Source organism: Canis lupus, chromosome 4 (genome assembly GCF_011100685.1).
Source record: "Canis lupus familiaris isolate Mischka breed German Shepherd chromosome 4, alternate assembly UU_Cfam_GSD_1.0, whole genome shotgun sequence".
Classification (NCBI taxonomy): Eukaryota; Metazoa; Chordata; class Mammalia; order Carnivora; family Canidae; genus Canis; species Canis lupus.
The window spans coordinates 14,515,974-14,530,724 of NC_049225.1; the positions used below are offsets into that span (position 1 = coordinate 14,515,974).

General features: G+C 36.5%; 1 protein-coding gene and 1 long non-coding RNA gene across 5 annotated transcripts in view; one reads left to right on the top strand and one right to left on the bottom strand.

Annotated features, from left to right (window-relative positions):
- CABCOCO1 (ciliary associated calcium binding coiled-coil 1) overlaps positions 1 to 14,751 on the top strand; it is a 117,323-nt gene that overhangs the window by 95,683 nt on the left and 6,889 nt on the right. For all 3 annotated transcript variants that reach the window (XM_038534029.1, XM_038534031.1, XM_038534030.1), the window contains exons 6-7: positions 13,839 to 13,961; positions 14,385 to 14,525. In XM_038534029.1, the coding sequence (XP_038389957.1) occupies positions 13,839 to 13,961; positions 14,385 to 14,525 (264 nt within the window). The remainder of the gene's footprint in view (positions 1 to 13,838; positions 13,962 to 14,384; positions 14,526 to 14,751) is intronic.
- Positions 1 to 14,751, bottom strand: part of LOC119871457 — a 40,912-nt gene that overhangs the window by 3,602 nt on the left and 22,559 nt on the right. The window contains exons 3-5 of one of the 2 annotated variants that reach the window (XR_005357863.1): positions 6,660 to 6,732; positions 4,896 to 5,035; positions 14 to 100 (exon numbers count right to left, since the gene is read on the bottom strand). This is a non-coding gene — a long non-coding RNA (uncharacterized LOC119871457). The remainder of the gene's footprint in view (positions 1 to 13; positions 101 to 4,895; positions 5,036 to 6,659; positions 6,733 to 14,751) is intronic. The other variant, XR_005357864.1, reaches the window with a different exon arrangement.

A 14,751-nucleotide genomic window follows, 5' to 3' on the forward strand; every position in this document is an offset into this window, starting at 1 on the left:
AGGAATATCCTACCTTCTCACATTCTTGTCGAGCTGTTTGGTATTTATGTTGAAATAATAGGAAATGAATTTAAATAGAAACGCTTCTCGTGTCTTATCTCTGCAAACAAAAAAACATAATTTACAATAAATTAGCACAGCAGTTGTTAGTGTAGCTCAGCTTTATTTTGCAATTCTCACACCTAAGCTCACAAGTTGACACTTTTTCTGATAAGGTAATCTTTATAAGGTAGTCCTGTAGGTGATTAAATCTGACAGATGCTAGTGAGATGGTGAAGTTCAGAGATGTAGCAGTGAATGCTTTTAAAAATTCTTGCTAAAATAATAAAGTGCCTTATGATCTACCAGCAGAAAAATCGATCTAATAAAAGAACAAAGTTGTACATTATAACTGTGTCTACAATCAAAAATAAAATTATTTGCCAATGAGCAAGTAAGCCAACCAATTATAACAAAATAAACTGTAAGGAAAATAGTATTTTTTAGAAAAAAGAATAACTGTAAAATATTATCTTCCCAGTTGTTTCTTAGTATTTACCATCACTGCCAAGATGAACAGAATAAAATGCTTCAAATGCAACTAGAAGCTAAAGAAATAGAAATGTGCCTTTTCATAACATTTTGATATTCTATCCATTCTTCAGAACATTACTTGAACACCAGATCCCTCACAGGTAAAAGCTGCATCTTCTCTTAGGGCAATGATGATAATCAGGTGGCTGATGTTTCCAGTGATACTCCAATCCTAAATCTGTTAAGATTCAGTTGTAGATTGTATAGTTAGATTAGCCCAATTAATACTATGGCTTAGTTTTGCAATTTACCTTTATTATTTGAATGGTTTTAGTCCTGGTTTCTTATTTCTAGCAGGATTTCGAAACAGTAGCTCATTGTCCTTGCTTGTTTTTGATTACTTAAATGGTGTTAGCTTTGCTGCAATCGATTGATACTATAATCTGTTGAAGCACTATATTACAGCATGTGCTGTTTTCTGATTTTCTTATCTAAATATCAGTTGCCTAATGTATGGAGTTCATTTATAAATACGAGGAAGTTCCCCGAATCAAGTAAATTAACATGCTGGGCCACATTCTCTGGCTTCATTAGCAACCCCTCATGCCAAGGCTGTGTTCATACAAGTGTGAAAACCAGAACGATCCTTCAAGGCTTTTCCTGGCCTGAATAATTCCTTCATCAAGGAAGAGGCTATGCTCATCCTTATATTCCAGTCCTACCACCACAATCTATTCATTTGGCATGACTCCATCTAACACAGACACCTTTATAAAGAATCCAACCATTAATAGGGGAAGAATATGTCAAGTCAAGAAGCCAGGCTGGACACCCAGATGAGGAGCAGTCTGAGTTATAAATCAGAGTCAGTAGCCAAAGTTGGGGGCATGGGCTGGTGGCAGGGAGAAGATACAGAAAAAAAAAATCTCAAAATTTGGCACCCTGTATGTCAGTAGACTTGCAGAGCAGGGGGGAAATGGTGATAGAATGATCTATTGACCACAGTGATTTCCTACATTTAATTATTCAATAAATATTTATTATGTTCCCGTTATTTATCAGCTGCCTACCAGGAAGTGAAGTGGGGAACAAAATAGACCAAGTCCTTACCCTGGAGAGATCTTTGTTTATCATTATTGTAGACATAAATAAATGACATGAAAATATATATTGAAAAAAACAAGCTTACACTTTTAAGCTGTTTCTACATGCCTGGCACTGTGTAAGTGCTTTACATATATTGATTTAATCTTTACAAAACCCAGTGGTAGGTAATTCCTTATCCCCATTTTCTAGATGAGGACAGTGGCCTTTGTTGTAGGACTACATATGAACAAGCATCCTCAGAGAGCTGCAGTTATGCCTTTTACTTGTAGCAATGACTGGGTTTCAATATAGCAGGTGATATTTTTGGTGCAAAGAATTTTAAAATAAAACTTGTGCTTTCTGTTTTTCACTCAAAAGAAATGAATGATTCAAACTATGAAAACAGGTGTCTAAAATCTGTAAGACAGAACAAACACTATAGTCCCTATAGGACAGCTGTTGAGATAGAGCCAAAGCACCACCGGGTCTCTGCTAGAAGAGTAACGTGGTACAGCTGTCTAATTCCTTTTATGAAATGGATGGGACTGATCAGAAATTAGAGCCACAGGATGGATGATGAAACTCGTCCACAACAGAAAGAATATCTCATTCACTCAGGTTTGACTTTAAAATTATATCAGCCATGAAAATTATTTCACTGTCTTCTGTCGGAATCGGGCTATATTTAATTTTAATCATTAAAATGTAAAAATAATAAAAGGCACCAAAATAGTCTATAGTCAATTTTCTGATAAAGCAAATTTGTTTTTTCCTCCATTTGTGATTTAAATGGCCTCCAGAAAGTTTTTTGGAACTAAGTGTTAATTAAAAATATGGAAATGGATTTAAAGCACATTACAGCACACAGTGGAAGACTAATCACAAGAGATTTGTTCACACAACTGGACTCATTTCTCAATGTGGTTTTTAACTGTCTAGGTTATTGGTTGCTTTTCTCTACGTGCCCGTTCCTAGAAAAAGACTGTGATTCCAAATAAAACAGTCGTTACAATTACAACAAATGAGACCAAGTACGATCTGAGCAGGAACATGCAATTCCAGTCTCCAACAGCAAACTGATGCTCCCATATTTTCCTGCTTCCACAAATGAATTAAGCATGTTCTCAAATTTATTTATAAACCAAAGGTCTTTTACATCTTGCCATCTTAAAAAAAAATTACAACTTCCATGTCTTACTTTTGTTGAGTTATTTTGGAATTATGCACAGTAGGGCTGTGAGGAACCAGTGAACAAATTCTTTCTGAAATTCCCTGAGAACTTATGCTTTCAGATCCCTATGTGCATACATCATCTTATTTGTTCTAATCCTGTATTTTTCACCTGTAAATCAGAGAGAAACAGTTTTGGGATTCCACTCCCCCCCAAAAAAAGAGTGGGGTTCCACTTGCTGCCAAGAATTAGGTGAATGGGCTTTGGAATCAAATAGATCTGGGTTCAAGTTCTGATGGAATTTGCCATTCTCTAGTTGTGTGACCTTGACCAAGTTACCCAGCCTCTGTGAGCTTTAGGTTCTTCATCCAAAGAATGAGCTCAATAAAACCTCTCCTCACAAGGTAGTATGAATTGAGGGACCCAATATTTATAATGTGCTTTCTAACTAGCCCAATGCCGGGCTCAGAGTAGATTCTCAATAAACGGAGAGCTTCTTTTCTTCATCAGCAATCTTCATTTTTCTGGATGGTGGCCAGTGCTGCTACAACTCCAATAGGTAACATTCACATTGTTTTGAGAATTGGGGATGCAAGTGGATGGCCCATGAAGAGCAATACGAATCATGGACCCTGGAGTTGGGCAACTCAGAAAATCCCTAGATTTTCTGATGATAATGTTACTTCCATCAGGAGCTGTGTGGGGGGAAAGTGGTATCTCTGAGGAATTCTTTAGAATTTTAAACTATACTGTGTAAAACAACTAATTAGTCAGTTTAAGCAATGCAGTCAAGTGAGTGAAAGGTGGTTTTGTTTTTTGGCATGATGGTAATCAAGCGAATACTCTAGGACTCCATTCATAACTGAGAAATACAGGTATTGCACTGATGCAACAATAAACCATTAGATTTGCTTCTCCAAGTGGTACAGTTTTTCATGTTAAACTTTTAAAACTGAATCATAGCAGATCAAACAAATTGGCAGCCCTGAAAATTTTTGAATGAATCGTTACCCTAATGGAGTATTTAACACCTAATGAATGCTGCCTTTGTACAAAGACCTGAACTAGGGCCCCAAGATGAATGACATGGTCTCTGCCCTCAAGTTGTTTCCACAAAGTGGTGGGAGATCACTGAGGCAAGGCTATAACTTAAAGTACAATGTAACAAATACTCTGCCAGGGGAACAAGCAAAATACTCTGAAGCACAAAGGAGATCAAGGAACACCTCATTGAGGTAAGTGAGCTAGCCTGGAAGGGCAGATGGAATATTGATTGGCCAGATTGAGGAAGAAATGCCCTCACAGCAAAGAGGACAGCACAGGCAAGACTCACTGCTGGGAAAGCACCTCCATCCACACTGGCTGGCTGGCTGGCTGTTTTTCTCTTTTCCCATAATGAATGTTTATTGAGCACCCACTATGTTGAAAATACTGCGCATAGTGGGAAAGTAATAATCCAGTATGGCCAGAGTTCAAGATCTCTGAAGGCAAGATCCTGGACCTGGAGGCTACATGGTGAGCATTGTTAAGAAAAAGAAAGGGGGCAGAGGTGACACACTTCACAGAGGTGCCTTCAACACCCGATTTAATGGTAGGGCCGAGAGAGAGGAAACAACTGAAGACAACCTCAACATTTTGAGTCCAGAAACCAAGAAGCTGGTGATGTCATTGAGAGATAAAGAAAATGAAGGAGGAACAGGTTTGCAGAAGATAATTAAGTCGAAATAAATGGACAAGCTATGGCCTGTCTAAGATTCCATTAAGTACTGAGACTGTAATCCAAATATTCTTCTACATCATGACAGAAAAATACTGAATCTGAGGATCTGCACAGGCTGGCAACTTTGAGTCTTGTATAAATAGAGAAAAGGCCACTTGAAATTTAGTAACATAGGATATAGCATCTGTAACTGAACTAGAGATGACCTAGTCTAACCCCCTAATTTTACAAATAAAGAAAACATGCTCCAGAGATACTCTCTACTGAGTGGCAGAGTTAATCCAGATCTCTGACTATACATGTAAGGAGGGTGGGATTGGGGTCCAGATTTCTAAAACATTCAAATCTGAAATACATATACCACGTAAATTTTTCAGAGTTGCTGTGATTTCAGTTTATTTTTACCATATCATAGGCGGAAGGTCTTTTTTGCAAAAATGTATTACCATGCGGTGCCACCAGTCACAAAACCAGTTTTGTAGTTAATTTCCAATAATTCAGATTCCACAAAAAGCCTTGGAAACTTATAGGACCTAGAACTGTTCCTAGGAAGAAAAGACGAGGCTTCTTTTAGGTTATTGAAAAAATGACAACCCCATGTATATAATAATTGGCTGCCCTGCATGGAAGGAAGGGCCTGGGTGCTCCCTGAAAGAGCCCTGTTTCCAGAACACCAGGCACACAAGAGTAATCAACAGCAGTTTTCTCCGAAGCACGAAAATCCTGCCCTGCTGATCAAAGAAGAATGACTACTGCACTTAAAGAACCAGTTAGTGGAGATTTTAAAGGGAGCGGTGGGGGGAGGGATGGTGAGGGAGCTAGGCCCAGGGGGAAATATTTATAACTGTGACAACATGTTTCCTTGTAATAATTTATGAGCCCACTGCAGAAAAAGGAAACACACAAACTATGAATAAAATATCTAAAATGTAAACATCATGCCTTCTGTGAATTTTCTTTAGTTAAAAATTAAGGTTGAGGTTGACTAAAGTAAATGACTACATTTTCGTGGTCTCTTATTTCCTTGATGCTAAGGGTTACCAACTGATTTACAACTTCCTGTGTTGTTTTTTAATCTATATTTGTCAGCACATTTTTAATGTCAGATTACTTAAAATAGACATCTTGGGTCTAAGAGGTCAGGAATAATAATATTATGTTGACTTCTTTAAAGACTTCATGGCACTCTACAAACATTCTAGCTTAGCCATAAAAAAAGCTTTATATTTCTAAATGAAATTAATTCAATATAGTTTTAAGAATTTTTTTTTTTTTAGTTTTGGAGGGTGTTTTTGCTACCAACAGATGATGACTTCAGGACTGAAGTGCAAGTCAATTGGTATGCTTTGAAGTTAAGTAAATTACATGGATAGCTTTATCCAAATAGTTTCAGCCTCCTCTTACTCAGGTAATTTAAGCTGTGAAAAATAACAGGAAGTCCATGAAAAGAGAAAGACTAGAACCGAAGACTTAGGGTTCCTTCACTTATCGCACTTTCTCTTCTAAGCATTATGACTTATTTTCTCATGTGATTTCTGCAAATTCCAGGTAGTTGTTCAAAACGAGTATTTGCAAATATAAAGGCCATGAAACTGTTTCATCTTCACGAAGCTATCATAAGATATAATTAGAATGCAGCATATGTAAAATCAATTGTTTAAATTTATATTTGATAATTCAAAACAGGCTTTCCACAAAGTTAATTGCATAACTCATCTTTTTCACACTAACTAATTTACAGATACTGATCCTCAATTCTTAAAACATGAGATGGAGTATTTCCTCAATATTAAATATTAAAAACCATCCAGCTTTAAATAGAATGCCAAGATGAAACCAAAACACGTTTATCCATGATCAGAACTGTTTGAAATACTTTACACTGAGTTCAAGGATATGCCTTTTAGAGTGTAACTTAGTAAGCTAAACAAATATACTCTGAGTGGCTTTTTAAAAATATCTTTGAAAAGCATTAGGTATTTTCCAACTATTTATCATAGAACCAACCATACTTTCCTTCTCTCACCCTGAGGAAGTTGCAAGATAAGGTCTTAGATTGCTAAGAACCAAAAGTACAGTGTTGAACTTAGCAGTTTCAAGAGCTCTGGTGTTTCCATTTTCACCAGAAGGACATGCTAAAAATGTGTCCTATGTGCCATAACTCCTTACCTTTGACAACATCTGTTGAAGGAAATCTTTTGGAAGTGAACTCAGTCTGGACAACCACAGGCCACACTGGATCCTGAAAAGATGAAAAGAGTGATCAGTTGGGTGGGGAAGGGAAGAGAGGCAGCTTTTCTAATCTTGAAAGTTAGATGTCAACGTTCTCCTTTTTTAAATAGGTGGTTTGCCTTTCTCCTGATCATGCCACAGAACAACTCACTGTGTCATGCTATCTAGGTTTCCAGAGAGAAGTTATTTGGGTCCAAGGAATTCTTCAAGTAAGATAACATTGGATATATGTTTGGTAATTCAAAGGCTGTGACTATATAGAAACAAGGGTTGGGGATCCCTGGGTGGCTCAGTGGTTTGGTGCCTGCCTTTGGCCTAGAGCGTGATCCTGGAGTCCTGGAATCGAGTCCCGCGTCGGGCTCCCTGCATGGAGCCTGCTTCTCCCTCTGCCTGTGTCTCTGCCTCTCTCTGTGTGTCTGTGTATGTGTATCTATCATGAATAAGTAAATAAAATCTTAAAAAAAAAAAAGAAACAAGGGTGATGGCGACGTGTCCTTATTAACAAACTCTTCTGCATTAACTGGACTCTTGGGACAATGTTAACAATTTCATATAGAAATAGCATGGACGTGTACTCTCAATATGGCTACCCTATTCTGTCTTCCAGTGCTGGCATTAGAACGATGATCCTTTCAATAATAACAGTAATTATAAATAATAATAAACCCACCTTTGGGTTTAATAATACTTTCCCTTTGAAGAACTCCCAGAATTTTCATCCACATTATCTAATTTGTGCTTGAAACAATTCAATGAAGTAGCCAGGTAGCAATTATCATTATCCTACTTTTACAGATAAACAAACTGAGGCCTAGGGATTTTCTTAGCATCACACAATTAGGAATAGAGCCAAGTCTAAAGCCTATAATTCAGTGGTCTATCTTCCAGATTATTGCCATCTTTAGAAAATATCTGGGTATCTGAAGAACTGTTCTATCCCTCAGGAAATGTTTACACCAGAGCCAGATCAAAACATCTTTTCCTTTTAAATTGCATTTACACTACAAGAAGGTACTTTTTTTCAAATTCATTAGAGAGGATTTTGTTGTCTGAGGTCATTAAGATAGGAGAACTCAGATTTCTTTTCAAATTATAATGTTGGCCTTAAAAACAGAACTATGCTTGGAAATACTGAAGACATCTAAAATATTCTGAATCAGTTTCTTTCATTATTTCACTTTTTTAAAAAATTTCAAGCCCAAGTTAAACAAGATCAAATCAAAAGATATAAATAAAAATGGGCACTAGGTGTTAACTTGAGTGTCCTAGCCAGACTGCAATTTGGTTTACTGTGGCCCTGCCAACTTAAATTCCTCCTCACCACTTCAGCTGGAATGGGTAGTCTTCATTTCCTGTCCTAACTTGTCCTGTGTCACTGGTCACTGTTGAGGTGATCAGCATGTGGATCTGGTGGTCTCAAAGCTCTATTAAGTTATAGATGTTCAAACTGCCAGTATGTTGTGCATAAAAATAGAAGTTGCTATTAGATGTCTATTCATACCCTGCAGAAGCCTGGCAACATTTTGAACCTTTTCAAAATGTAAATACTGCATATTAAGCACAGGAAAGAAAATTAATGTGCTGCATTTGCAAATTTATTTCCAAGTCAAAAATGCAAAAGGGGAGGAGGACTCTTGTAGCAGAATTGATATTCTACATTTATGGGGTATATTAAGAAGTTTGTAATGGCCTGAACACAAAAGAAAACACTTTAGAAATGGATTAATTGAAGTTTCTCTGATAATCTGAGCTTTTGAATTTCCTCTCTTTTGATTTTAAATTTATGGCCTCAGTATGACATTACCAGAGTTTATTGCATTTTGCAGGTGGCACTCATATGTTGGTTACTTTTTGTGTAGTATATTGTGGGCAAGGGGTTACAATTTTTGTTAAAAATTTCCAGAACCACACATGTACCTCTTCATTAGACTTGCAAATGAGTAATGCCTTTTTTCAAGGGGAGAAAATAGTTAAAACATTACAGGAATTTTGTGCCTTTTTTCCTCAATTAGTATTGGGAAATGTTTGCAATAAAGTTTGCTTTTTGAAACTTTGACATTTTGTAGTAAGTTTTGATTTACATATGAAGTCATCATCTGACAATTTGAAACAAATGTCTTTTTAAAGCATACCAGTTTTTTTTGTATGTATTTCTATCGCTCCAAAAAGGTTTAACAGATTTATCTTGCTTTCTGCTGTTCAAAACAGTGGAAAGTTGTCATTTCAATTGCGTTTTTTAATATCTTGGATATTTTAATAATTGGATTTAATAATTTAACAATTGCCACCTTGATCATAGATTTCTTCAGTACAACCACTACCCACAAATCCATCCACACTTTTTTCCAAAGGAAAAGAATAAAAAGTAACAACAGATAAAAACAACACAATAACAAAAACAGTATGCCAAAGTTGATACAATCATTAATATTAACACAAAAAGTAGAAAAAGAAAGCATGAAGTAACACAATTTTCAGATAAAACTCTTATACTTCTTCTCAGACACAGGAAGATCTGAAGCAGATTCTAATTCCTATAAGCATTCTTTAAACCTAAACTGACCCTGTACTTAGTTCCAGGAGGATTCAAAATTCCTATCATTATTCCCATGATAGATGTCCATTTCATATTGAATATGTAAAATCTTAAAAGGATTCTAGTGATTTTATTTGGCTTGTAAAGTAAAGATCTTGGATTTTTTAAGACCTACATAATGTTTCAGCGATGAAATTTTGTACTTACGAGTATTAAATTATGCCAAAAAGCCATTTACTTGATATTCTTTAAATACCATAGCACAATTCAACTAAAGCTCAGATTGTAAACCATCTTAAATAACACTAATGCAGTGTGCACATAATGAACAATATAGCTAACTTAAGTTAATTTTCATGTAACAGATAACATCTGGGGGAAATGTATATTGGTAAGTTATGCAAAACTAATTTTCTAGCGACCACATCTGTAGATGTTATTTATTGTATGTTCACTTAACAGTCCATTATTCTGTTTAGAAATCTATTCTCTTCTTTATTAGAGCTTTTAATGTACTCACCTTGGTTCAAATGGTCTGCTCATTATCAGAAAAAATATAAATGGCATTCACATGGAACAACATGATTGTTTTTATTATATCCATTTGTGTGCAAGCATTCAAAAATGGCAAGAGAAACACATTTATTGCTTTACATTCAAAGTAATATTTAGGGGGTATTTGAAAGTCAAGCAAAACCAATCATTTGGCCAAATGGATGTATGTGTATAATCAGAAACTCCTGATTTTTAATCTCAGCATTAGGCCTCAGGCAAGTCACTTAAAGTCTTTCCCTTTGTTTCCTGATCTGAAGATTATGGGTGCTATTCTCTTAGAGAAGAAGAAAGGGTGCTTTGCTAAATCAGGCTACCAAAGAAGAGTGTTTTTTTAATAAACATACTTGATCCTTTTTCTGTTTTTATTTTCCTAGGTTTAAGAGGTAACATATTAGACTTTTGAGGAAAAAATATGAGACAATTACAATGCTACAGGAATGTATAAAAATAGTTATAAAACTAGCTTTATTTAATTTGCCTCAACTATTCATAGACTTGAGGAAATTATAACGTTCTTTCAGAAAATCTAACTTAATAAAGCTGACCATGTCTTTCTGTTTTAAATAGATTTTATTACAGAACCAGTGATGTTGTAAAACATGAGGTTTTGTTAAAAAAAATACAAAGGCCTAATTGTATTTTTTTAAGAAAGTATTGCATCAGACGGTTTCATTTAAACATATTTGCTGGCTCTGTGCTCTCACCACAATTATTGATTCTAATTTTCCTTAAACTTGTTTTTTAAAAAGACTATTTAATGGGGGAAAAATCACTATGATACTTCTGGCACAATGTTTATTTCAAACTATATATTTGACAGTGTGCCTTCTTATTATTAGTGAGATGACTCTGTATTTACCCCCATCTGAAATTGGGGCATTTCTTTCCTTTCTAGTATCTTACTAACAAAGCCAAATGTAACTCTTTGTGAAAGAGAAAAATGTAGCCCTGATTTGGCTCATTGATAGTATGCAAAACACACTAAAGAAAAGAAATTCTCAGCCCAAGTTTTTGTGCAGGAATTAAATCAAATGAATACCTGTCTGAGCTATATTCATAAAAATCAAGCAAAAGAGGTTCTTGGGATAAATAGGAGCTTCACTCCACCAAAAAAAGTAATAATGTGGGGCTGGGAGTGGTCCAGGTTCCCAAGTATGTGACCAGTACACACACACACACACACACACACACACAAACACACACATACACACACTACCAGTGCCAAAGACTAGGAAAAAACTAAGTAGTCGGCAGGTAGTTCAGATGAGCCTTGTAAAGAAATCCAGGCCGGAGAGGTGTGAGGGACAAAATGAGAAACTTGAGATACACAATGAGAACACAAATATTTGTTTGCACTCCTGTGTATGATCCGATGGAAGAAAGGGCATGAGGAGGTACGGGATGGAATCTGCTACCACTAGGATGCAGAAGCAATCTAATGTGAATTTCCACCAAGGGGTCAGAAAAAATTAGCAGAAAGTCTGATCCTCTGTGCAGAAAAGCAGAGCTGTAAGACAAATTTGGCAAGAGTAACAAAATAAGATTCTGCTTCATTAAAGGAAATATTTTACCTTGCAGATTAGCTCATGCTTTCTTTCTCAAGGCCTGTAGTAAATTCAGTAAACCCCATTTCATTCTTTTCTACTTTCCAATGGCTAACTCACCACCACTCCCCACCCCACTGAATTCCTCTCCCTCACCCTCTATGAAAGTCTGTACCACTCAGTAAATGCCCCATCATCTGCCCTTGTCTCTGGATCCTGTGTGCAGCTTATTTATTTTACTGATAATGTTGCAAAGGACACTAAATTATATTTAGCTGTTTCATTTTCCCAGCTTGGTAAAATAAAGAGCAATATAAGGTGTGGGAGGATGAAAAAGAAGCATGATGAAAAAGGTACAAATAATTTTGTGGGAAGATGAAAATGTTTGTCTCATTTAGGGGGAAAAATGACTTAAGAACATGATGAGAGAAAAGAATTGTTCTGATATATATATATATATATATATATATATATATATATATATATATACTATTTTGATTAACATTTAGTCAAATTAAGAAGGACAATCTGGCATGATGTCACCTAACAGAATAGAGATGAAGTGATTAATAATAATAACTTCCAAGTATGGGGATCCTTGGGTGGCTCAGCAGTTTGGTGCCTGCCTTCAGCCCAGGGCGTGATCCTGGGGTCTCAGGATCGAGTCCCACATCAGGCTCCCTGCATGGAGCCTGCTTCCCCCTCTGCCTGTGTCTCTGCCTCTCTCTCTCTCTCTCTCTCTCTCTCTCTCTCTCTGTGTCTCATGAATAAATAAATAAAATCTTAAAACAAAAAAAACTTCTAAGTATAGCAACATGATGACATACTGAAAACTATATAGGCCGAGAAGTTGGCACAGCAGGATTTAACTCCCAACCCTGGCACTAGGTGATGATTTGACCCTAAGCCAATCATTTAGTTGTTTGGTTTCCAAATTGCCTTGACTATAAAGTTTTAACACTTCAGTCCTTATTTATACTAAGAAGCAACTTTCTATAAAGCCGAATTAAAATCAATAATATGAATTCAATGCAAAATACATTGGGATGACCAAGTAATAGCTTGGCTTTCAGGACATTCCAAAACCTATGTAAATAAAAAATTTTAGTAATATTCAAATAACAAAACATTATAACAGGTAAGTTATACATGATCGCATGTTTCACATGTAAGTTAACTTGAAATATTGTGGAGAAGTTAGAAATGAATGTATGATGACTTCAGGTTTTTCCAAGTCCCATAGGATGGTAATTATTTGGTGATTTTATGCATTTCCAGAGTTTTGCCTTTAAACTTGTAGGCTTGGGGTCTGACTTTGTCAGCACACATTGGGTTGCTTCACCTTTGGGCCTCAAAAGCAAGCTCATGGGAGCCTACTGTATAAACTAGAACATCAAGGTACTGATTTACAGTGAGGAATGTAATATACATGAAAATCAAAGCACTCAGCTGGGCATGTCTTTATAGATCAGTTGAGATGGGAAGTCGAATTATGATCAAAATGTTGCTTGTTAGACATGGAATCAGAACAAAAGGAACTAATTAAATGATTCAGATGTGTGGCGCCATCAGTACCCTCATCTCCTCTTTCTCACCTCCAAGTCATGGTGGACTGGGCACTGCTTAAGTTGTCTTCTTTGACTCCCATTTCTTCATTCCCAGTGTTGACTAAGCATCACCTTCCCTCAGATTTGCACACTTACTACAAAATTCTGAAGTGCTCATGGTGAGATCTTGCCTTGCCCTCTGTTTTTGGTTGATTTTGCAAATCTCTCTGATTCACAGCATACTGGCTTTATACATTAACCTTCAACGTGTTTATTGTCCTCATCACCAAGTTCCCGGTGGCCGTTTTGTCACTGCACCCAAGAACGGCCACACTTTGCTGAGTAACATCGATCATCATTAGGCGGTTGGTGAATGTTTCAAGCGCCCAACCTCTACCAGAACTGGAGAAGGTGTACAGAGGATCTAAAGTACAGTCTCTACCTACGGAGATCTTGTAGGCAACAGGAAGGGAACACTGATACATAAAACAATTAAAGATCAAGGCAGTATAAAATGAAGTCCTAAGCCACATAGTATAGAAAGAGAATAATACAGTGGGAAGAATAAAATGCTAACTATCAGATACAGAAATACAGAGATCAAAAAGCAATAGAGAACTAAGAGAGCAGTGGTGTCAAGAATTCAGAGGAGATAGCTCTTAAAAGATTATAGGCTTGGCACTATGTAGATATATATGCATACCTATATAAAAATTATGTATGTAGTTACATTAATTACATATAATTATATATTATCATATAATTTAATTAATGTAATTGATAATTGGTTATGTGATATATGTTATATAATATGTGCTATGTATTATATGGTATGTGCTCATTACAATATTTAGTCAGAAATGAATGAATTGGCCAAAATTGTGGTTAGTCACCACAGGGTTTGTCATGATACAGCTCTTTTCTCCCCCTTCAGCAAGTGATAGAGGTTGTCAAGCCTTCAGGTGGCCTCTTCCCAGATCCTCTAGAAGAAGGAATCTCGTTTGATCTATATTCAACATTCATAGAGCCACCCCCAATATTGGATACAGAAATGAAGGTAGGTTTCCTTCTGTCTCTTAACTCACCTTGTCTCAGCATTGTATTCTCTACAAGCAGGAGGAAAGAAACCAAATATTCTTCCATTTTCTTTCCCTCTGATTTTTCCCAGATCAATATAGATATCTCTTTTAGGGTTGATGCACTGGTGGGCCAGCTAAGGATGGCTCAGCAAATTTAATCTCTTCCACTCGGACCTCCCCAGTCTCCACTTCCCTCCAAGTGAGCACTGATTCACAGCACCATGGCTGGATCTGTCCTGATGCTCATGAATAACAATAATGCAGGATAACATCAAATCAAAACCTTCTCCCAGATCGACATCATTCCTGGTACAAAAGCACCCAACAGAAGTTTGAGATTACATATAAATCGCTGAATGTTCCAGAAATCACTTGAGTGCTGTTGTCTTTTAATATTCCAGAGATTGGATCAAAAACAAGTCCTTGAGGAATCCCAGTCAGAAGCCAACACCTCCGATGTGGATCCTTTAGTGGGTTTCACCATCGAAGATATAAAATCAGTACTGGATCAAGTCACAGATGATATTTTAATCGGCATTCAGGTACTTGGCCTTGATAGTGTGCTCACTTAGTTTATTATTGCTGGTTAATTAGCCAACCTCAAGCTTAATGCCTGTAAACACTACCCACACTCTGCTAGCACCAGTGATGCTTATGATGGAGGACTTCAATTTAACACCTCCCCATAATTCTCAGTTGAGTCATCTGAGACTCAATAAGATTACAAAACAGATTCGCCAACATCACCTACTGTGGTATGTGTTGTCA